The 21,107-nt window shown below is 44.2% G+C and overlaps 3 protein-coding genes and 1 pseudogene across 5 annotated transcripts; 1 reads left to right on the top strand and 3 right to left on the bottom strand.

Moving 5' to 3' along the window:
• Positions 1-507: 507 nt before the first annotated feature.
• On the bottom strand, positions 508-3,550 carry LOC117854275 (prefoldin subunit 2). Its single transcript, XM_034736582.2, has 2 exons — positions 3,392-3,550; positions 508-1,293 (listed from the first exon to the last, which is right to left on the bottom strand). The coding sequence occupies exon 2, from the start codon at positions 1,245-1,247 to the stop codon at positions 807-809; it is 441 nt and encodes a 146-aa protein (XP_034592473.1). The 5' UTR covers positions 1,248-1,293; positions 3,392-3,550; the 3' UTR covers positions 508-806.
• Positions 3,551-9,968: 6,418 nt separating this feature from the next.
• LOC117851780 (UMP-CMP kinase 1) lies at positions 9,969-13,124 on the bottom strand. 3 transcript variants are annotated; one of them, XM_034733679.2, is made up of 10 exons: positions 12,965-13,124; positions 12,112-12,222; positions 11,766-11,820; positions 11,555-11,672; positions 11,268-11,424; positions 11,008-11,088; positions 10,808-10,915; positions 10,517-10,588; positions 10,297-10,366; positions 9,969-10,195 (listed from the first exon to the last, which is right to left on the bottom strand). In XM_034733679.2, exons 2-10 carry the CDS (start codon positions 12,127-12,129, stop codon positions 10,164-10,166), a joined length of 711 nt encoding a protein of 236 aa, XP_034589570.1. In that variant the 5' UTR covers positions 12,130-12,222; positions 12,965-13,124; the 3' UTR covers positions 9,969-10,163. The 3 variants fall into 3 exon arrangements, with proteins under 3 accessions (XP_034589570.1, XP_034589571.1, XP_072149075.1); XM_034733680.2 differs by lacking the exon at positions 12,965-13,124 and adding an exon at positions 12,596-12,942; XM_072292974.1 differs by lacking the exon at positions 12,965-13,124 and adding an exon at positions 12,341-12,582.
• A 1,310-nt stretch (positions 13,125-14,434) lies between these two features.
• Positions 14,435-17,083, bottom strand: LOC117852408 (protein FAR1-RELATED SEQUENCE 5-like; annotated as a pseudogene).
• Positions 17,084-19,079: 1,996 nt separating this feature from the next.
• On the top strand, positions 19,080-20,989 carry LOC117852188 (haloacid dehalogenase-like hydrolase domain-containing protein Sgpp). The gene is made up of 5 exons (XM_034734175.2): positions 19,080-19,240; positions 19,602-19,710; positions 19,807-19,961; positions 20,187-20,448; positions 20,539-20,989. Exons 1-5 carry the CDS (start codon positions 19,215-19,217, stop codon positions 20,731-20,733), a joined length of 747 nt encoding a protein of 248 aa, XP_034590066.1. The 5' UTR covers positions 19,080-19,214; the 3' UTR covers positions 20,734-20,989.
• The last annotated feature ends 118 nt before the right edge of the window (positions 20,990-21,107 follow it).

Raw genomic sequence — 21,107 nt, 5'->3', positions numbered from 1 at the left:
ATTCCACTAGAGCACACTTATTTTTTTTGCAGACTAGAGTGCAGGTGCACAGTAGTGGAGTACTACTAATAGCACTAGAGACCATCCAAAAAGGACATGACTTCTTAACACCAGAACTATGACTCTTAACATTAGTGGCATTAGAAAATGTTTAATGCTTATTTATTCAGTCTATGCCACGTCAATGGGTAACTCATACAGCAATATTGTTTTTCCTAGAAAAAGCACATAGACAATGTTGAAGATCACCAGCTACGCAGTGGAAGAAAAGCACAGAGGCAAGTACCTTTAGAATCTTGGCAACTGAATCTCGGACATAGCCTCGTCAGAAAGGAAGCGCATCAAGATCTTCCTCTTTCTATCTGCTTAAGAATCTTAGAACTCAAATCAGGACACATGAAGATGAACCAACCAGCAACTATGGTTGCAAACCCATTTCTTGGCGCCACCTCATTTCTCAACTAAAATTCAAGCATAATTCCGTCAAAAACAGTTCATTATAGCAACTTACCCACAAACAAACACCGTGGTATTCAGTGAAACATGAAGCATGCAGAATCCATAGTTCTGTGAAATATGAACAACAGACAGAAACACATAACACCTGAAGAACATGTAAACCATTCAGTTCCTGACTCCTGACAAGGTTCTCATCTAAAGTGTAACATCGGGTTTTACACAAAATCGTCGGTTCTACAGAAGCACATCACCCCCCAAAAACACACACAATGATAGCATTCCACACCTAGCAAAGAGCAATTTGGGAGCATAAGTAAATGTAGCATGCAGGTCTCTCTAACTCAGATTTACTGCCCGGCAGGACCAACAAGGACTCCCTGCGCAGTGCCTTCCTTCTTGCCGCCTTCTTCCTCAGCGTTGTTGTCGGCCTTCCGGATACGGATCTTATACTTGAGCTCAAACTCGGTGATCTCCTTCTTCTTCCTCTCCAGCGCCTCGTGCATGCGAGCGATCACCTCCTCGAGGCCCTCCTTGTTGCGCTTCACTGCGGGCAGGACCTCCTTGATGGTCCTCTCCACCAGGACGCCACCAATCATCCTGTAGCAGCGCCTTGAGGGGTCCAGCGGCTCGATTGCGCCGATCACAAGAGAGTGCTCACTGACCTCCATCTCCAGCTCTGTGATCTTGGTGTAGAGTTGGTTCATTTCCGTGCGCATGTTGGCATAGGTGTTGGCGATTACTTGCTCATTTAGGGCTTCTTTGCCATCACCGCCTGCTTTGCTTGCCATTTTCCTTGTGATGCAGCTAAGCGCAGAATATCACAAATGGCAAAACCTGCAGATAGATATGATGCAGATCAAAGCACATCAGCATCAAAGGAATACATGAACTCACTGCTGTAGCATAAAAATTATAAAGGGCACTGAATTAAAAATTTATGACTTAAAAGTCCTCTAACAGCAAACACATTGCATAGGGCAGTAAATTTTACACGTTGTTGTATCAAAAAATTTACCAAGAGCAGAAAATAATTGGGCCAGAAGTTATTACCAAAGATAAACAAACAAAATCCTTTAGTTCCAAGAAGGTTGGAGAAGAACAGGTGGAATGTTTTCAGAAATATGGCCAAGGCCAAGTGCAAACCAGTTTTATATAGTTTCCATAAACTATGCTGCCCCAACTAGGTGACTTGTTCCTAGGAAAACAACTTACTGGGCGCATACAATGAAACGCAAGGGACAGCTATATTGGAATTTGGACAATCACATCACTTGGGACGACATCAGCATGGCCCAGCCAATCTGGGCAATTATGTTTACATATAGCATGATAAGCAGCCATCTATGTGCATTAAAATTAAAAATCTGGCCTAATAACAATATATTGCCTCTTCCTACAGCTTATATCCATGCGCATCCAAGCTAATATAGTGGCAACTGCGACTGTACAATTGGCTCCCAAAGAAATGGCAGCCTATGTAAAAGATAGTTCACAGATTACTCTTTAGTTTGGTTTCAAGGGGAAAAGAGAATATTGCATTCTGATGGCGTAGCCAAACCTGTCTAAGCATGTTCCCATATGAAGAAACATTTTCTACATCACTTGGTCAAGAAAGAAAACTTTGCACAGCAGAGCTTTGCATTAAAACGCAGAAACCACAGTAGCTCACGATCACCACTGCTAGCAGTGCTATATTGCTATGGCAGAATGAGAGGCTTTTTTCTCAAAGAAACAAAAACTGTAAGTGCTCTGCCCAGCAAATAAAACCTCTTAGTTTTTTCACTAAAAAGGTAGCATAACTATATAAGCCCCATTTATTTTTGAGAAACCGTCAAGGAAAAAATCACAAAAAAAGGTCATCCAGAGCCATTTCTACATGCTTGTTAGATGAGTCGTAACATGGTCAGGAACTCAGGCCCGTCAAATTCCATATTCTTGGACAAAAATAGCTATGAGCAACTGCTCAGTTCAGACAGGTAGCACGGTATTTGATGAAGAAATCTTGCTTACGAGTATATATCATAATACCAGAATTCGCATCCTTCTTCACAGGCTATATTTGGCTGTGCACAACTAAGTAACAGTCTTTCCTATTAACTCAGCAAAATGACACCCTTGTTTAAGACTTAAGGAGGAATATATTAAAAGTTAGCAATGCACTTCCCAAGCTGCCCACCTTTTTATGACTACAACAGTATACAAGCTATAGCAAACGTGGACTTCACGCTCCCTGCTCTTACGAGAGAGGATGAAAGTGTAACGTCCTGAAAAAGATAGTTCACTGATATCGACGTTTATGGATATTAGCCAATCGTATTCAAGTTAAGCAAGGCCAGAAATAGATAACAAGAATACCATAACCAACTGGCCAAGAGAAGTTGCAAAACACCATTCCAGTCTACCATGTACTGACACCACTCTCTGTTACTAACAATGCAAAACACGATAATCCGAAACAAAAGCGGGTGCTTCATCTCAAACTCAAAGCACTAGCATCAACTCGGAAGAGGAATATGGATGCCGATGGGAAATGTGGATAGTTATAAACATCCAAAAGAAAAATGCCACCTGCCGTACGTCTTCTGTAAATCTCTCCCCTCGTTTATGCTATTGGGACAGAGCATCTCTAAGCGCATGACGCAAAGGCCACAAAACATCTGGATATGGGGGATGGTAAAAATCCGTGGCCCGTAGATGTCTAGTCGTCTAGATTTCTGGACAGCCAGCTCCAGCACTAATCCTAGCACTAGCAACAACAGTTGAAACAAGAAATTCCAACGCTCAATATGTACCCAACCTAACACGGGCATGGGGTCAGTTGAAGCATCCAGAACGAACTAGATGGATGGATTGGATGGAATAAGGATCCCGCGGAACGAAGCTGACTCCTGTGACAATCGACCCAGGCAGCAAACTAGGGCGGCTTGCTTACCCGGAGCCAGAGGGAGGAGGAGAAGCGATCCAAGGCCGGATGGATCCCGCTCCAGCAGAGGGAGTCGGCGGAGGAGGCGGCGCGGAAGGCAGTCGGGCGTCCGGCGGCCGTCCGGGCAGGGGACGACGGCTCGTGGTAGTTAATTTGGGCCGGGCCAGCTGTTATTTGGGCCGGGCGCCTTGTTCGACTAGTGCTTCATCGTCCTCGGTTGGAGACCCAGGTGGTGCTGGGCCAAAACGTCTGGCTGGGTCAGGGGCCCAATGGTGCACGACGGGTCAAGTGGGCTTGCTAAAGGGCTGAGGCCCGTTGGCCATTTCGATGTGAAACTGAGGGAGTAAACATTTGCTGCTGTGCTGCTAGTCATCTGAAATTCACAAGTCTGTTTCACTTACCTGCTGCAAAAATAGCAGGGCTACCTTATCTGAGCAACATCAACTGCAGTAGCTATCAGCATTGAACGAACTGAAGCAACAGGAAGAACCATCCACACATGAACAGACGAGGTACTTTGCATTTTTCCAACATACGAAAGGTAGCAATTCGACGCATCAGGTTCTCACACTGCCATCGAAAAGGCATGTTGATTCCTGAACGAGTTCCTTTCTTCAAGATAAGATTAACCAAGAAGCACAATTTTTTTTTTGGAAGCAAACCAAGAAGCACAATTCTGAAACATGATTACTATCATTTCTTTGCTGCAGGCATGCTCATTCCTCATACAAAGGTTTTTTGGTTTGTTTTTATAGGACATTCCTCATACAAGCTGAGTAGTACGCATTCCTTCATTTCAGAAAGATAGGATTACAGGCAACAAATCGCAGCAATAAGGTGGATGCCTTGATGTTGTCGTCCGGTGGCTCGCCGATAAGGTTAACTGTTGGGATGTATTTATTGGATGGATTAGGGACGGGTGGAGAGAAGGATGGCTTAGTAGCGCGCGCACGTGTGTGTGTGGGGAGGGAGGGGGGCCCGAAGTCATGTTAATTTTCATTGGGAATTTTTGAAAAAATTAACACTAGTGAACCCCTAACAAAAGAAAAATTTTAAAAAAAAATAACACTAGGGGCCCGGACAACAAGATGGACGAGTTGTACCTGAAGGCTGTTCTCGCTCATAGGCGGGGTTGCATTCCTTCACAAGCTGTTGCACGTGGTGTTCCCGACGGAGTTGCGGTCGGCGGTGGCGTGCCTCCTGGAGAGGCTCACCAAGGCCTTCTCCCCCTACTGCTACTTCGACATCGTCACCTAGATGGACGGCAACGAGATGTACCATGTTGTGCAGCTCTACCTCAGCAGCACTGCCACGCCGGCATTGGGGCCTGTCTCAGCGTCTCGCATATGCACAACTCCTCCTTCACCTTCAGCGTTGAGGGCTTGCCTTAGCGTCTGGCTCGCCGATAAGGTTCACTGTTGGGATGGATTTATTGGATGGATTGGGGATGGGTGTAGAGAAGAATGGCTCAGTGGCGTAGTGAGGGGGGGCATGGCCCCCCTAAGTCATGTGAACTTTTATTGAAAAATTTTGAAAAAATTAACACTAGTGACCCCTAACAAAAGAAAATTTTTGAAAAAAAAACTTAACACTAGGGGTCAGGGAACAAGATGGACGAGTCGTACCTGAAAGCTCTGTTCTTGTTCATGAGCAAGGTCGTATTCCCGGGGTATTACATGTTGTGTTCCCAGCAGAGCTGGCGGCGGTGGCGTGCCTGCTAGGGAGGCTCACCCATGACCTGACGCTCATCGGTATGAGCCTCCTCGTGTAGAGCGCCGCCACCAAGGTCGATGGCGTGCTCCGCACCACTCTTATCATTCTTTATAATTTTTCTTTTAAGTTAAAATAATTAATTTGACTTTGAACATATCAAAATGTAGAGCAATCGAGCTCTCACAACGCATAGTACTCTGGAGTTGTTTCTTAGAATAATTCTAAGGCAATTAATTGTTATTGTGTCCATAACAGTATACCCAAAACACAAAAGTGCATAAAACAAATCCATCCAATGCTACTGTATAGTTTTCAATGGTGGGACACATCCTGTCCAAGCTGGTATCTTCACGATTTCCCTCTTTCTTCCCATTAATTTACTATCACGATAGTAAGAAAATCCTTCTCATTAATTAAATTAATTAATTAATGTGCATGATACTACTCATTGCGACGAGTTCTTAAAATATTTTATTGCTATATTGTTGTGTACATACGTCTATCTATGAGAGTAGATCCAGAACATTAGATTTCATACCAAAGCATAAGCTAGATATGGTATTAAAGGTATATCTTGTACGAGATATAGCTTCCTTCTCTCGTATTAAATTATTCGCCACATCGGTCAGAAATTCTATAGTAGCATCCTCGTCTACAGTTAATGATTTTTTGACACGCGGACGTTTGTGCCCACCGCCGGTACGAATAGCAGGGGACGTCAACACAAATCTGTCTAATTTTTTTTACTTTAAAATAAACATGAGCTATTATTTAATACTTCTAATTAATATCCAAACATCCAATATGACAGGGGCTAAAGTTTAGCCCCTAAGAAACAAACACCCCCTTAGTTCAAAAATTATTGAAACTCCTAAAAAGAATATATATGTATTCTGACGCATGCAAAAAATAAATCTTTGACTAGAGAGAATTAAAATTAAAATTAAAATTAAAATTAAAATTCGGTTGATCCAAGACAAGATAGAATTAAAATTGTTTTTGTAGGATGTCCGTAAAGGAAAAAATGTTATTGTTTATATATATTTATCTCACAAGGCCATATATATATCCTCCTCATCTATCTCCTAGCAGGATGCAGGCCGGCTGCAGCAGCCCTCATCTCTACCTCCTATTCGGCCACTTTGCATGCAGGAGCTCGAGCAGCCCAACCTGCCGGCCGGCAGCATTATAAATAAATCTGCAACGAGTGGAGCGATAGCTACCTACCTGCCAGCCTTTGGTTATCGATGGCGGCAGCAGCAGCAGCAGCGCCTACGCTCGCCGTTTTGCTCTGCGCGGCGGCGGCCTTCTTCGCCACCGCCCACGCAAGGACTGCTCATGGAGACTTGATCGCTAAGACTTGCGCCAACGCGACAAGCCACCGCCGGTCATATTGGCCCTTCGAAAAGTTCTGCAACTCGAGGCTGCGCATGGACAAGCGAAGCGCGGCGGCCAAGCACCCTCGTGACCTCGCCCTCATCGCCATGGACCTCACCCAGCGCGCCGTGGCCGACGCGGACGCCAAGGTCGACGGCCTGCTCCGCTCCGGCGCTAGCCACCACGACGACTGCACGGTGCGTGCCCTCCGGCACTGCCGGCTGGACTACGCCGCCGTGGCCAGCTCCATCCCCGTGTGCCGCGCGATGGCCGAGGACTACGAGAAGCCCGGCGCGGCCAACAAGCTGGCCCCCAGCGACTACTTCGAGTGCTCTCGCCGGCTGTGGAGGAACACCGGTAAATGCTTGGTCCGCATAGTCGGAGACGGTGAGGTGTGGGAGCCGTTGTCCAGGGAGGTCGGTGAGGCTAGGCTGCGGACCGACCTCGTGGAAGCCATGCTAGAAGAAATGCTCGGCGTCGTGAACAGACCCAGCACTGTAATTAATTCCAATGCTAGCTATGAGAGCTACATCTCTCTATAGCATGCTTATATGTGATTGACCGATATCGAGTAATAATAATAATCAACAGTCAACTAGATGCCACCATGCATGTCGTCATCTATTATCGTTTAGACGAGTTTCAATGCACAGTTTCGTTGTATAGTTAAAAAAAATTTGGTAATTGTGCTTGATGAGTATCACGGGGGACGGGATAGCTAGAAACAGCAACGAAACCAGGATACGCCGCAGGTGTCCAGAAACGAAGGGACTTAGATCGGGATGAGACGTTTCAGTACAAAGTTCATGATCATGACTCGTAGCACGTACAAATGTGAACTCTTGCATTTTTCACCTTCTCTTGCTGCACAAACAAACGAAAACGCTTTGATCTAAAAAAACGAAAATGCTCCTCGTGCAAGCCATGCAGGAAGAGATGCTCGGCGTCGTGAACGACGATGAAGGATCCTTCGCTGTAGCTAAGCTAGCTAGTACTACCTTGTAATTAGTTCCAATGCTAGCTATATAGGAGAGCTCCATCTCTTTATAGCATGCATATATATGATTGACCGATATCGAGTAATAATAATCAACAGTCAACTAGATACCACCATATGGAAATTTTGGGTCGAATTTGTGCACGATTTTGCATTCAAACATTCCAAACATTTGGACTAGTACGTGAATCTGGATCATAGGGCTACGGTTTTTGTATTCAAGGTTTTGTAATTGGAGCTATGGTTTTGGAGATCGAGATGGTCAAAGAATGGGGGAAAACACTTGAAATGGAGAAGTTCAACGTTTTTTTCTCGCTATTTTGCTGCTCCGGGGGACCAGTCGTTTCTTACCTTTCTTTCGTTGATTTCCTAGTAGTAGTTCCGTTTGTTCAGGGGTCGGTTTTTTCAGTTGTTTTCTAGTTGTACTCTAATTTTTTCGTTTTCGCTTCTTTCTAATAAAAATTCGGCAAAGCTCTTGCCGTCCGTTCAAAAAAAAAAGAAGTTCACCGTTGCAGCTTAATGACTTTCGTTGTATTTAGCTGACTTTGGACCGACTTTTGGGAGCCTTGTTGCGCTCCACTGTGAACAATCACACCGTGCATGTCAAGTTCCCACATAGGGCTACAAACTCTAGAAGAAAACTTTGAAGAGTTCATATGAAAAGTTGTGAGAGAAAGAAGTGCCAAAGGGGTGGTTTCCAGGCTATTCTAGGGACTTGGCAGATTTCGAGCAGAGCTGAAAATCAGGGGGTTGACCGCGTTTTTGAACAATTAAAGCAAGCTCTCTCACACATCCACGTCATACCTAGATGAAAGTAGGCAAATTGCACTAAAACTTTTACTTTGGGAAGCATGAAACGTTTAGTCGAAAAGCAATTTCCTCAATCTTGGCTGTTAGCAGCACCGCAGCACTTGGTATTTGGAACATTAACGGGTTATTTAGCAGACTTGATGAAATTGAAGGTTTCAAACCTCAACTTTGATAATGTAACTTTCCTCTTTCTTACCATTAACTTACTATATATAATACCAGCAAGAAAATCATTCTTATTGCATGATACTAATACTATACCCATTAGAAATAGCTTTACAGGTTCTTAAAATATTTGATTATTGTGTCATCTATCTACAGTGGACCCGGAACATTAGATTTCATATATACCAAAGTATAAGATATGGTATTAATAAAGGTACAAGAATACACTCCAGTAGGCTCTCTAGCTACTTGGCTCCCCATTTTGGGGAGGCCTCCAAATTCTCCAACCCATCCTCCATTCATGGGGTCCCTAGGGAGCCATCTATCCACGGGACTATATATTGCTAGAGTTGGAGATATTTTTGTTGCCCTTAAAAAAATAGAAAGAATCACATTTGATCTTTAAGGGCTTTGGCACGAGAGCTATTGCTGGAGTTGCTCTAGTTTAGCATCCTCGTCCATAGCTTAATGATTATCACGACCTCCATCGGCCGTATTACATATAGATCTGCAACGCCATCTCTGTCTGCAGCTAGAACATAATCAGGATCACTAATAGCTATGGTGGCACTGCATCATCAGTCATATTCAGTACTGCACGCATGCATATTCAGTTCAATCTGAATGTACCGGTCGGTGGCTACCAAACTCGTCAGGCGCAACCGCCGCGGAAGCGGACTGTGGCTGCCGGACGCACGCGGCCACGCAGATGCGGATACAGATAAGAGCGCATGCCAATGCCAATGGGTGCGCGATGCAGTTTGGGTCGTGGGCTTGCGCGCATGGGGATGACTTGCGGCCTGGTAGTCCATGCGAGGGAGGCGCGCGGCCTGCCTTGGTGGTCCACGCAGGACGGGGCGCGAGGTGCGCTGGCGTGTGGGCCGTGGGACTGGACGTGGGTCTGTGACCCCGTAGTGCCGAATACACCTATATATAAACAAATAATCTTTTTAATTTAGAGATATCCTAAAAAATGATTTTGATTCTGTCTTGTCAAAAGGCTTGGATCAACTGGATTTTATAATGGCAAACGGATTTAGGTTGCCGCTGTATACATGGAGCACTGCTAGAAAATAATTCTAAATGAAAAACCATATACGATCCAATTACGATCTAGCACTGCTAGTGCTAGCTAGGTAGAGCTTGATTTTGTAAAAATAATAGAACTAGCTTCATATATTTTTTTTTCGAATTGAAATTAATTTTTTACAAATTTTCTAAGCTTTAATTCAATTCTGGATTCTTAATAATTAAGCAAGTTGATAAATCTGAGTGATTGAAAAATATCAGACGCTATTACACATCAGTAGCGAGATGGCCTTCAGGAGATTGGTACTTTGATGCACGAGATTATGCATCATTAATTGTGCTGCCTCTTAGGGAGGGACCAATAGTGTTAATTTTTTAAAAATTTAGTCAAAATTGATTTGTTTAGTGCAAAGGCGTTGGGCTCGGGAGGAAGGCGTACTTCTCCTCGAGGCCATCGAGTTCAATATGGACGGCAATTTGGTAAGGAATCAAATCTGTCAACAAGTTAATCAATCCTTCACTAATCTCAGCTGGGACTGGATGCATCTAACTGAACAAGCCCAGATCACAATTCTCAACTCCAGGACTGACTGCATGCAGTTACAAGTTGTTGCACACCAGGTACACACACACACACACACACTTCATCAGCCACAGCAAGTGTTTTCTGAATCTTTTGTACATATGTAGTTAGTTTGTCTCCTCCTGCGTCCCAAAGCAACCTGATAATGAACCGGATGGATCAAGCCAACGATTACGAGCCATGCAAGATCGATGCCAAATGCTCTAGGAGGGAGCAGCTGATGGTGTTCTCTGTACTTACCGCAGAACAGGTCAACAAACCGCTTCAGTGGATTGCTCTGTGCTCTGCTCACACTGCTACCTTGGTTTACCTGCCAAACCGGAAAGAACAGTTTCAAGCATGTTGCAACAGTCAGTTATCATCATGTCAAGTGGATCATCCAACATAAAGCTAAAGGGCCCAGCATGTTGCAATTAGTTTCTTCGACTAAGCAATTGGAAGAGGGAACGTGGATGGGAACCTGGGTGTTGAGTTGCACGAATATGGCCTTCACGTCCTCAAAAACCTCATCAGCGGATTTAGCACCATCAACCTGAAGATGCAACACACAGATGCTATTCATCTCACCAAGCAAAAGTATTTATCATTAATTGTAAACATATTCACTAGTAAATCTTTTCACTTCATAGAGAAGTACTACTATATGTGTGTCATGGTAGTACTGGTAAGTCAAGTTTGTGGTCACAAGTTTCAGTCTTGCTACAGATTAGGTTATTCTACAAGTTTATAAACCAAAGCGCCCCCAAATTACCCTTCGAAGCTTCCCTCTTTTCTCATAGTACTGAACAACAGGCAAAGTCGACTCCTGGAAAACTTGGAACCGCCTCCTAATGGTGTCGATGTTGTCATCATCTCTTCCCTGTATACGTATCGTAGGACCAAATAAAGCACTGAATGAACCAACAGTGACAAAATGAAGAACCTGGGGCTAAGGGATGACTAGAAGGAAACCTGATTTCGGTTTAGAATCCGGCGCTCCATCTCTTCCTTTGAGCAGTCGATGAATAGTACAAACTCAGGTTCAATGCCAATCTGGTAACAAGAACACAACAATATCAAAGGGACATTACAGTACTACTACGTTTAGCGCAGCAAATCTTTATTCGTGCACATGTGGCTTATGCTAATTTTCACCTTTTAGAACCAAAATACATGACAGGTCAGAGTCGGTCATTTATAGTGAGTGATAAAGAAAGGCGGTCTTGTCTTACAATGTTATCGTAAGCTTGACGGTTCTCTTCATTTCGAGGAAATCCATCAACAAGGAACTTATCATTTCCACTTTGAAGCATGGCCCTCAACAGTAGCTTGACAATGAGCTCTGATGGCACGAGCTTCCCTTCATGCATCAGGTTCTTTATCATCGCACTGATTCAAACGTTATAGAGTCAGGAACATAAATACCAAGATGGTGCTACTGCTAACAGCGCAAACAGGTGCTAGTCAGATGAGCAGCAGAGTGAACAACATGCAAGCTATTAGATCATGCATACATTACCCCTGTTCGGTGTCAGATTTAGCTTCCTCACGCAGAAGATCGCCAGCGCTGAGATGGGTGAAGCCAAAGTGTTTGACAATCTTAGAACACTGAGTGCCCTTGCCACTGCCAGGGCCACCTGCGCAAGATTTTCAGAATCAGATGATATGCAAGCTATTTGTTCAGTAGCATTAGCATATCTGCAAATATGAAAAAGCTGCAGGCAGCATACCTATGACAAACACAACCGTTATCTTCTTCCCAGGAGGAAATGATCCAGCTTCAGTCTGTGTTCAATTTAATTACGATCAGCAACAAGTTTGGTGAAATATATATGATTAATTGCGAAATGAAAAGTAGGCCTAAGCCGGGCGTACATATATAGACTTGTTATCATCATAAATCAAGAGGGTTATCTTAATCTAAAAAAAAATCAAGAGGTTTATGTTTGAAGACATGGCAAGTAGTGATACAGCATACAGCAGCCATATATGGTTTTTTTTTTCATTGTGAGAAAAAAAAAACAGGTTATAAGCACATTGTTATTATGAAATTGCTGTGGCAAGTGGTGATGATACCTTGATCGCATCTGCCATCAGGGCCGCCGTTGTGTGGATTAACAATTAATAATAATATAATAATAATATGTGGTCAGAAGAAGCCGGCCGATTCCAACTGGAACAGGAAATCTGCATGAAGAACAACAGGCGATACACATGCATATATTCGATCAGAGAAGAAGAACATTGGAATGAAGCGGTGCAGATTTGGAACAAGCAATTAAGCACTGCTGAATTGAGGACGAACATTCAGAGTGTGCAGAAGAACTCAACTCGTCCAGGACTAGATTGGCAGATTGCTATCAGCAATCACTAGCTAGCTAGCTTTCGAAAAGGAAAAATGACACTGACGACGCCTGGGTGTTTCTAGTGCTACCTAGAGGCTTCTTGAAGCGACACGTACGCAGGGGTGGTCCATCTAGAAATGACATCTTTCTGCTATTTTCTTTGAAGAAGAGAACAAAAATTTCATGTAAACGGCAGCGACAGCAGAAAAACGTACTCATCATGCGGAAGATGCATGCATGGAGCAGGCTTTAACTCCTGAGACGAATGACTAAATTTGCCTTTAGCAGAAGCGTGAGCATATCATGGTTTGCTTACCATATTGGATCTGTAAAGAATAAAACTAATAATATCCTTCCGGCCCGTAAAGGATCGGAAACGGAAAATAAAAGGAGAATGGGCCGGGACTAGCAGCTAGAATATCCGACAAGCTTTGCTAGCGAGCAGCTAATTAACAAGAAGCAAATAAGTAATGCTTGTACTTCAAAGCAAAGAGTTAATAATAGTCTGAACCTGAAAATGATACTATATACTATGCAAAAAAAGAAGGGAGAATTATTACAAGGAAGGAGCGGGAGGAGAATACCTGCAGATGCCGGCCGGCAAGCTTTGCTTGCAGCTAGCAGAAGTTGGTCGTGCTATCCGAGCTAGTGATGTTGGGAGAGAGGGAAGGAAGGAAGGGGAGGCCTCGAGAAGAAGCAAAGCCAAAGCCAAAAAGTGCCGGACCAGACAGCGAAAGGAAAGGCCAAAGGACGGAGCGAGGGCAATGCAAAGCGTGATTCGGATTCCACGATGTATACATGCAGAGCAGCAGAGCGGGGGACCGGACAAAAAGCAACATCCTATTAAGCAAAGAAAAACTCTGAATTTTCCAACTTGAACAGAGAGGAAAGGTCTAATATATATGCGGTGATATTGAACTTGAAAAATATATCAAAGTATTACAAAAAGTTGTTCAGCCCACCAGAAAACAACTTTGTGTCTATGGATGAGTTGTTCCGTGACAATATTCTCAAGTTTCGCCACAGGAGAATGAGCTTCTAGTTGCCACCTTTTCTGGAAGCGAGGCACGAGAGGCTATATTTTCAAATGACAAATAACACTGCTCCCGGACTATTTTTCTCAAGTGTAGTAAGCAAACAATTAATCAAACGCACTGACTAGTTACTATAATTATGTGTAACAGTATTGCTCCTATGTACTAGGGTTGTTGATCTGGAAAAAATTTCAGTGCATCCTCCCCGCACGCGGATCCCGTGGGCACCAGCCTCCTACTGATGACGCGTGTCCAGCAGGATGTCCGCTCGGCTCCGTTCCCAGCGCGTGGCTCGCACGTCTTCGGCTCACAGCGGACGAGTCCACGACGACGTAGCGCTCGGCTGGCAAGTTGGTTTCAGTTTTCCACTGCCCGGCTCGTAATACAATAAATAAAATATTCTGCTCCTGGCTTTCACGTGTTGCTTCTCCGACCAAGTCTTCAGGATCAGGATTATTCTCCATGATTTTTTCAGATGGTGCCAAACCTTTTGGAGGTACATATGACATTTTGGCCTTTCTTAAACTTGTATATACGAGGTTATTTTTGCCGAAAATGATCACAGTATTTTGTGAATGTTTCTATGACTGTAGTGAATAGGATATGTATTAATTTCAAATTGATAACCAGCTGAAATAGGAAATATCATATGTAACTAGCAAAATCCATCTCAAATGTGTCATACTTGAAACAAATAAATACTGCAAAGTGGCGTGTTGTCTATCAACACAGTTACATCTTCTCATCAAAATTTAACTTCCTAGCGGATAAGGACATTGCGGCATCTTGATGAACACCATGTAAAAGGTCTGTATATCCGCCTTGCATGAAAGGAGCAGACATGGTAGAAGATTGCCCATACACACAGTCTGTGAAGTTTGGCACTGTAGCATTAGTATCTCCTCCATGGATGAGTGGTGCAGCCATGGCTGAATCATTTGCAAATTGCATTGTACTAGTATAACCGCCAATGCTACCGCCACCATGAAGGTCCTGTGTCATGTATAACAAATTGTTTGTTACAATTTGTTGTTAGTAAAAAAATATAAAACTAGAATAATGAGTCTAAGTCATTTACGATCAATTGGTTTGGATCAACAGTTTCATATGTATTCTCTGCGGCATTAATTGGACCATCTCCTGTGAACAAAAATAATTAATATACAAGTTGGACCTTTCCTGGGAACAAAATCAGCAAGGTAGGGTGAATACCTTTCTTCTTAGTACTTTTCTTTTTCTTCTTTGTTGTATTCTTTTCAACTGCACTTTGGAGTCGCTTATTCTTTGGGCCCTTTATGACATGTGGAACTCTAAATGATATTGTACCTTTTAATGTGTCTGTAGCGCATTCAGTAGAAACTACAACAACGTCATCGAATTTTTCTTGCAACTTGCTCATAGCAATATCTGCTTCTAAGTCCAACTTATCTAGGCCTTTCTCCAAATTCTCAAGAAGTTCTTTTGACACTGAACATTTCAATGTAATGGATGTAGCCTTTCGTGACATACGTGCAGCACGTGCTTTCAAACTTTCTTCCTCGGTTTCTGGTTTCTCGATATAAAATCCTCTTTTTGCATATTTGGTCCATCTTCCCATTATATATTGCGGCGGCAATTTAAAAACATCATTCACACTGAAAACTTTGAAGGCATGCTTGCACAGTATACCTACATAATAAAAACATAAGTTTCCATTGGTTCAAATTAGAAACTATATTATAATTCAAAATGTGTGCACATACCTATGGATTCATACTTTCTGCAAGAACATGTAACGGACATATTCGCACTGTTGAAAACAGTCGTTGCTCCATGATTAGCATGCATATGTGTAACCATATATGTGAGGATTGACTCATCAGCTTGCAACAATTTACAAGAGAATGAAAAATGTTCTTTAAATTCTTCCTCAAACTCCAAATACATCCTCTTTGTATATGATTCAGCCGCAGATTTCAATAGAGGTAAATCTGGACTGTAAGTAACTGGGTTCTTTCGGCGTGAGTTAAAATCTGCTTCTAACTCATTTTCACGAAGGCTAGCTGAAACCTTCTCGCATTCTACAAGAAGTTCAGTAAGTCCAAGTTTTCTACGAAATCTTTTCTTGAACACGTTATTCATACCTTCACTTCTTTGAGTTGAATTCATATCAGCTGTAAAAGAGTCACGGTATATAGTAGCCCACTTTTTCCTCAAAGCATATAGGTTTGCCATCCATTGGTTGTTCTCTAGTTTATACTTACTCAACAATTTCTACCACATTTGAATGAACAGCGGCTCTGATCTCTCTTCATACACGCATCTCTTAAATTCAGGTAAAAATGTCTCAAAAAATTTTTTAATTAAGGGTCCTAGATGTTTAGCTGCATTAAGACATATGTGCCACAAACAAAGACGATGACTTGTATTTCTGAATACATAGGCAATTGCTCCTGCCATGGCTGCGTCTTGATCAGTGAAAATTGTTTTGGGATGTTTGCCAGACATAGCTGTTAGGAAGGTCTCAAAGAGCCAAACAAATGATTCAATACTCTCATTAAATATCAATGCTGCCCCAAAAATTATTGTTTGCTTGTGATGGTTCGTTCCCAGGAGTGGAGCAAAAGGCATTTCAAACTTATTAATCTGAAAGGTGGTGTCAAATGATACGGCGTCACCAAAGCATGCATAGTCCATAATAGACTGACCATCTGCCCAGAAGAAATTAGCTATCCGACCATCTTCCTCGTCTATTTGAGCAGCATAAAAAAATCCAGGATCATCTCTCTGCTTATTCTTCAAGTAATCCAACAATGACTGCGCATCATTGCACTCTAAGTACTTCTTCCGCTCGCGACCGATCTCATTGTTGCTATCCATCTTTGCAAATGGAACTTTGTCAGATCCTCCATAAAATTCTTTCATGAACTCATACACCTGGGCTGGCTTCATCCCGGCTTCTCTTATCTGACCAATCAGCTGCCTGTCTGCATCTGTAACATGACGCTGGGACTTCAGCTTGTGCTTTTTATTAGGACTAGCAAGATAATGATTGTGATCAAGTACAACCTTTTGCACTTTCCAAATCCCCTCTCTGCTGACACTAAACTGAACACGGGCATCACAACCCGTCCTTGTAACATCCTTCTGTGACGACGCATTAGCACAGTGTCCTTCGTTACTGCAAACTATATACTTCTGGCATATAGTTTTATCAACTCGGCGCTTCGTATGGCTCTTTCTAATACTGAATCCGACCTTACCAGCATAGTTATTATACATCTCGTAAGCTTTATCCTCTGAATCGAAAGCCATTCCAACTTCAGGAGCAATCAAAGGCTGTCCATTTTTATCTAATACCTGTTGTACGATGAGAGAAAATTTAAAGCTGTTTAATAACTAGGAATAGATAGTATGATTTTTTAATGCTTATAGTAGTCAAACTGACATCTCATACCGTATCTGATTGTTGTGCCATAGATTCTGGTAACTCAGAAACTGATGTAGACGCGGACTCGATGACAGCAGTGATGTTCCCCTACGTATGTAAAAACAGTTGTTTGAGATGTTCCCGCCCACAAATTTAGCTAGCACAAATAGATCTACAATGTTATAAGGGTACATGGCTTCCGCACATACCTGTCTTGCATCAACAGCACCATTGATTAGGGCAGAGTTCGTCGTTTCCATGGTGTCTACGAGAGGATTTGATGGGGAAAAATTCTCCTCACCATCTGAATGATCTCCGAAGGTGGAGTCCCTTTGGCTTGCATGGCTACAAGACATCAGGCAACCGGCGGCAACTCGCACAGCCGGCCGCAGTACGTGTATCGTCGGCGGCGGCGGCGGCGGCGTGACCTGTTTCTACGATCTTTCTCTGTGGATGGAACCAACTCACGAAGCTATCCTATGATTACGGCGCTGACTACGTGGTGATGAGCCGGGCGGTGCAAAACTGAAACCAACTTGCGAGCCCAGCGCTAAGTCGTCGTGGACTCGTCCGCTGCGAGCCGAAGACGTGCGAGCCACGCGCTGGGAACGGAGCCGAGCGGACATCCTACTGGACACGCGTCATCAGTAGGAGGCTGGTGCCCACGGGATCCGCGTGCGGGGAGGACGCACTGAATTTTTTTCCGTTGATCATCAGCATGCATGTGATTATGCATGATATCGTCATCATCAGTTATGCATTATAAGATCCTAGCTTATAATTGGCAAACAGCACACGATGTCTACAGTGCCAGCAAAAGTTTTTTGGTCGAGTGTTTTTTTATCAGGTTAGGGTTTAGGGTTGCCGAGTACGAAACCCGATGCTCGGCAAAAAAAAGCAACGTGACGGTGTGGAGACGGTCATGATGTTTGCTGTGCACTTGGCAAACTGACCTTGTTTGCCGAGTATCCCAGCCCTAACACTCGACAAATATGCCTTTATTTGCCGAGTATCCCGATAGAATAAACTCGGCAAATATTTTAGCACTCGACAAACACCCAGTTTCCGGTGGTGCTCTGCCAACGATGATGACCAAGAAGAAGAAAATTGACTACCAGCACCGCCAGTCCTTGCTTGCTCGCGTGGATCACAAGATGCGCATGGTGTTGATGGCAGTCTTGCTGCCTCCTCTGATGCCGGTCTCGGCCGCCGTGGCCGTGGCCGTGGCCGCCTGGCCCTCGCCTACGTCGTGCTCGCTGCCGCCGACCACTGCTTGTGCGCCAGGCTCTTCTCCCTCATGCTCGTCGCCGACACGGGGTCGTTGGACCTCTTCACTGTGGGCATCGTCTTCTTCGCGACGCAGGACCTCGTCGGCTTCCGGTCCCTCCGAAAGGCGGCTGCAGCAAAGGAGGCGGCTGGCCGCCCAGTAAGCAGCGCCAGCAACTAAGGAAGCTAGCTGGGTGATAGATATGATCTTGCACCTTTTCCTTTATGCTCCTGTACAGCAGCCAGCTGATCATGGAGGAGGAAATATATAGTTGCATCATCGATCAGCTAGTGTCGATCTCATGCAAGCGTCGATCTTTTGTGTATTTCGATGGTGGAAAATAAAGACTAGATCAATCATATCAGTATGTTGAAACGATCACTAATCATGAAGCTAGCTTACAACATTCTCTCTGTTTTTTTTGAACCGGAATATGCATTCCATTAACTCAAAGACTCAGTGATATCACTGGTCACTAGGTCCTCGACGCCCGGGGGCGTTCGTCCATCTCAGTGACATCTCTCTCTTTAATTTGCAGTAAAAGAAGTTTATTAATTATCTGTTACCACGAAATTGTCAGCTGATGCTCAATTTGAATTTTTTCAGGTGATCCTTACATTAGGATTGCCAGGATTATTGTGCCAGGGCCAATACTTTGCAGCAAAAAACCCTCTTTCATGATCTGAATATGTGTGGTGTTAGTGTTAGTGGAGTCAGTCAAGGTGACCGAGCTTTAGCTGGCAAAAGAAGATTGCATAAGCGGGCATGGCATGCTACTAGTGCTTTTTTTTTTTGGTGCGAGTGGAATCTGATGTAGAAAATTACAGCAATTGGGATATGGAAAGTGCAAAAAATGCCCATGGGTCCCACCGCATCACCCATCGGAACAGACGAGAGACGGGGCCCAAGGCCCAAGGCCTAAGGCCCAAGCCCAACCGCGAAAGCAAAAGGGCGAAGCGGCCGGGCCACAAATTCCCCCTTGCTGCTGCCATAAAGCGATTCCCAGTCAGAGTCACGCGGCAGATTCGCTCGCGATACCCATCGGCCATCCTCCTCCATCGACCACACCCCCGCCGGCCGCTCCCTTCGGATCCATCCATCGCGTCCTCTGCTCTGCTCTGCTCATGGCCGACGGCAATCCCACTCTCGGGTATCGCTTCCTTCCTTTCTTTTCTTTCTTTCTTTTTTCTTCCGGAAATCAAGCATCCCGTGATCGTGATCTGCTTCGTCCCGTTTCCCGATCTGGAGGCCCATCTTGTGTTCATATGCTAGAACCGTAGCCCAGGGAATTACCCTGCTGGGCAATTGGAGGTGACGCCGCTTTTGTTCGTTCATCGGTTAGAAAATTATTAGGCCGTCTAGTTACAGCTGCACATTGTAATTTTAGGTGGCCAATCGGCACATGAAACCGTCAAGTTGCTCGAATACAATCCTATTTGTAATAATAGGGGAGTTATTTGTTGTCCCCTGTTTGTGGCTGGCGACTGATCGGTGCTGTCGATCCTTCGCAGCTCTCTTGCAACTACTGTTCCAGTTCAGGCCGTTCTGTTCGACATTGATGGAACCCTCTGCGACTCTGACCCTCTCCATCATGTGGCTTTCCAGGAGCTGCTTCTTGAGGTACGGATTTCTCAATCAAACTGCAGTACATTCGTTCGCTCCCTTTTACTCTAAGCGGCACGCTCTCATCGACCAGATGGCTTTATGCATACGCAGATTGGGTACAACAACGGTGTGCCGATAGATGACGAGTTCTTCATAAAAAATATTGCTGGAAGGAGTGATGTTGAGGCTGCCCAGAATCTGTTCCCAGACTGGGACCTTGAGAAGGGCCTCAAATTCCTAGAGGACAAGGAAGCTAAATACAGAAGGTACAGTACTGTGCTCCTGCCCCTAGTTTTCAGATAATTCCTAGACGAATTCACAGTTTGCAGCAGCACTGGGTACTATACTAGGCTGTGGGGGATTTTGTGATGACTTATTTTTCCTTTTTTTTTCACTCGTTGTGTCCCTTGCATCCTTACATTGGACAACTGGTACTGAGTTACTACTGCTTGATGGGCCACTGAATATTTCTAGTTGTTCCTTTGCTTCAGTTTGGCAAAAGAGCGCTTGGAACCTGTGAAAGGCCTTGGGAAAGTGGTCCAATGGGTCAAAGATCATGGCTACAAACGTGCGGCGGTAACCAACGCCCCTAGGATTAACGCAGAGCTCATGATCTCCCTTCTTGGCCTCTCAGACTTCTTCCAGGCCATTATTGTTGGAGATGAATGCGAGCAACCAAAGCCTGCCCCATACCCATACCTGAAGGCCATCAAGGAGCTTCAGGTGTCTGCTGAACACACCTTCATCTTTGAGGTAAATCAAACGCTGGTGCTTTGAATCTGATGGAGCTCTTGTGATCTGATTGGAATCATCGTAGTCACTAATAAGATATTTTTGTTGCAGGATTCTCCTTCTGGCATCCGTGCTGGTGTTGCAGCAGGAATGCCTGTTGTCGCCGTGGCGACGAGGAACCCTGAGAAATCCCTTCTGGAAGCAGGAGCCAGCTTGCTGATCAAGGACTATGAGGACCCCAAGCTCTGGGCTGCACTTGAAGAGATTGACAGAGAGGAAGCGAAGCTAAAGAAGGCTGGCGCATGAGATGGGATGACGATGAACAATTGTCTAGATTTATTAGCAAATTAAATTTACATGATGCAGCCGAGAGGAACGGCAAATGGCTCAACTGGGTATATTTTTGAGCTTCTAGTTTGGTATTATTTTTTGTTCTTAATGAGAATTCAGACCAAATAAGAACTCAGAAATCTCGCCTTCGGTGGTTATGATTGTTTGATGGATGGGAGGCTGTGAGTCACTCCGTGGAAATGACAAATCTGTTGAACCTTGTTGCGTAGCATCTCTTAATTGCTACTTCAGTCCTCTTGACTTGCTGATCTGAAAGAAAGATGGCAATTTCTTTACTCCTGGAAAATGTGCCGAAGTGATTTTTGAACTCCGCTCGTTTGTCAAATTAA

The sequence above is a fragment of the Setaria viridis genome, chromosome 4 (assembly GCF_005286985.2).
Source record: "Setaria viridis chromosome 4, Setaria_viridis_v4.0, whole genome shotgun sequence".
Classification (NCBI taxonomy): Eukaryota; Viridiplantae; Streptophyta; class Magnoliopsida; order Poales; family Poaceae; genus Setaria; species Setaria viridis.
The sequence above is the reverse complement of the archived record's forward strand: the minus strand, read 5'-3'. Positions and strand labels throughout refer to the sequence as shown.

What these genes read in the sequence shown, in the direction of transcription:
- LOC117854275 (XM_034736582.2), bottom strand. Translation starts at nt 1,247, where the DNA reads ATGGCAAGCAAAGCAGGCGGTGATGGCAAAGAAGCCCTAAATGAGCAA.
- LOC117851780 (XM_034733679.2), bottom strand. An exon ending in AAATCTGACACCGAACAGGG is followed by an intron (nt 11,425 to 11,554) that starts GTAATGTATGCA and finishes CGTTTGAATCAG; the next exon opens with TGCGATGATAAAGAACCTGA. An exon ending in GTTTGTTGACCTGTTCTGCG is followed by an intron (nt 10,196 to 10,296) that starts GTAAGTACAGAG and finishes GTTCATTATCAG; the next exon opens with GTTGCTTTGGGACGCAGGAG.
- LOC117852188 (XM_034734175.2), top strand. Translation starts at nt 19,215, where the DNA reads ATGGCCGACGGCAATCCCACTCTCGG. An exon ending in GACGGCAATCCCACTCTCGG is followed by an intron (nt 19,241 to 19,601) that starts GTATCGCTTCCT and finishes GATCCTTCGCAG; the next exon opens with CTCTCTTGCAACTACTGTTC. An exon ending in TCCAGGAGCTGCTTCTTGAG is followed by an intron (nt 19,711 to 19,806) that starts GTACGGATTTCT and finishes ATGCATACGCAG; the next exon opens with ATTGGGTACAACAACGGTGT.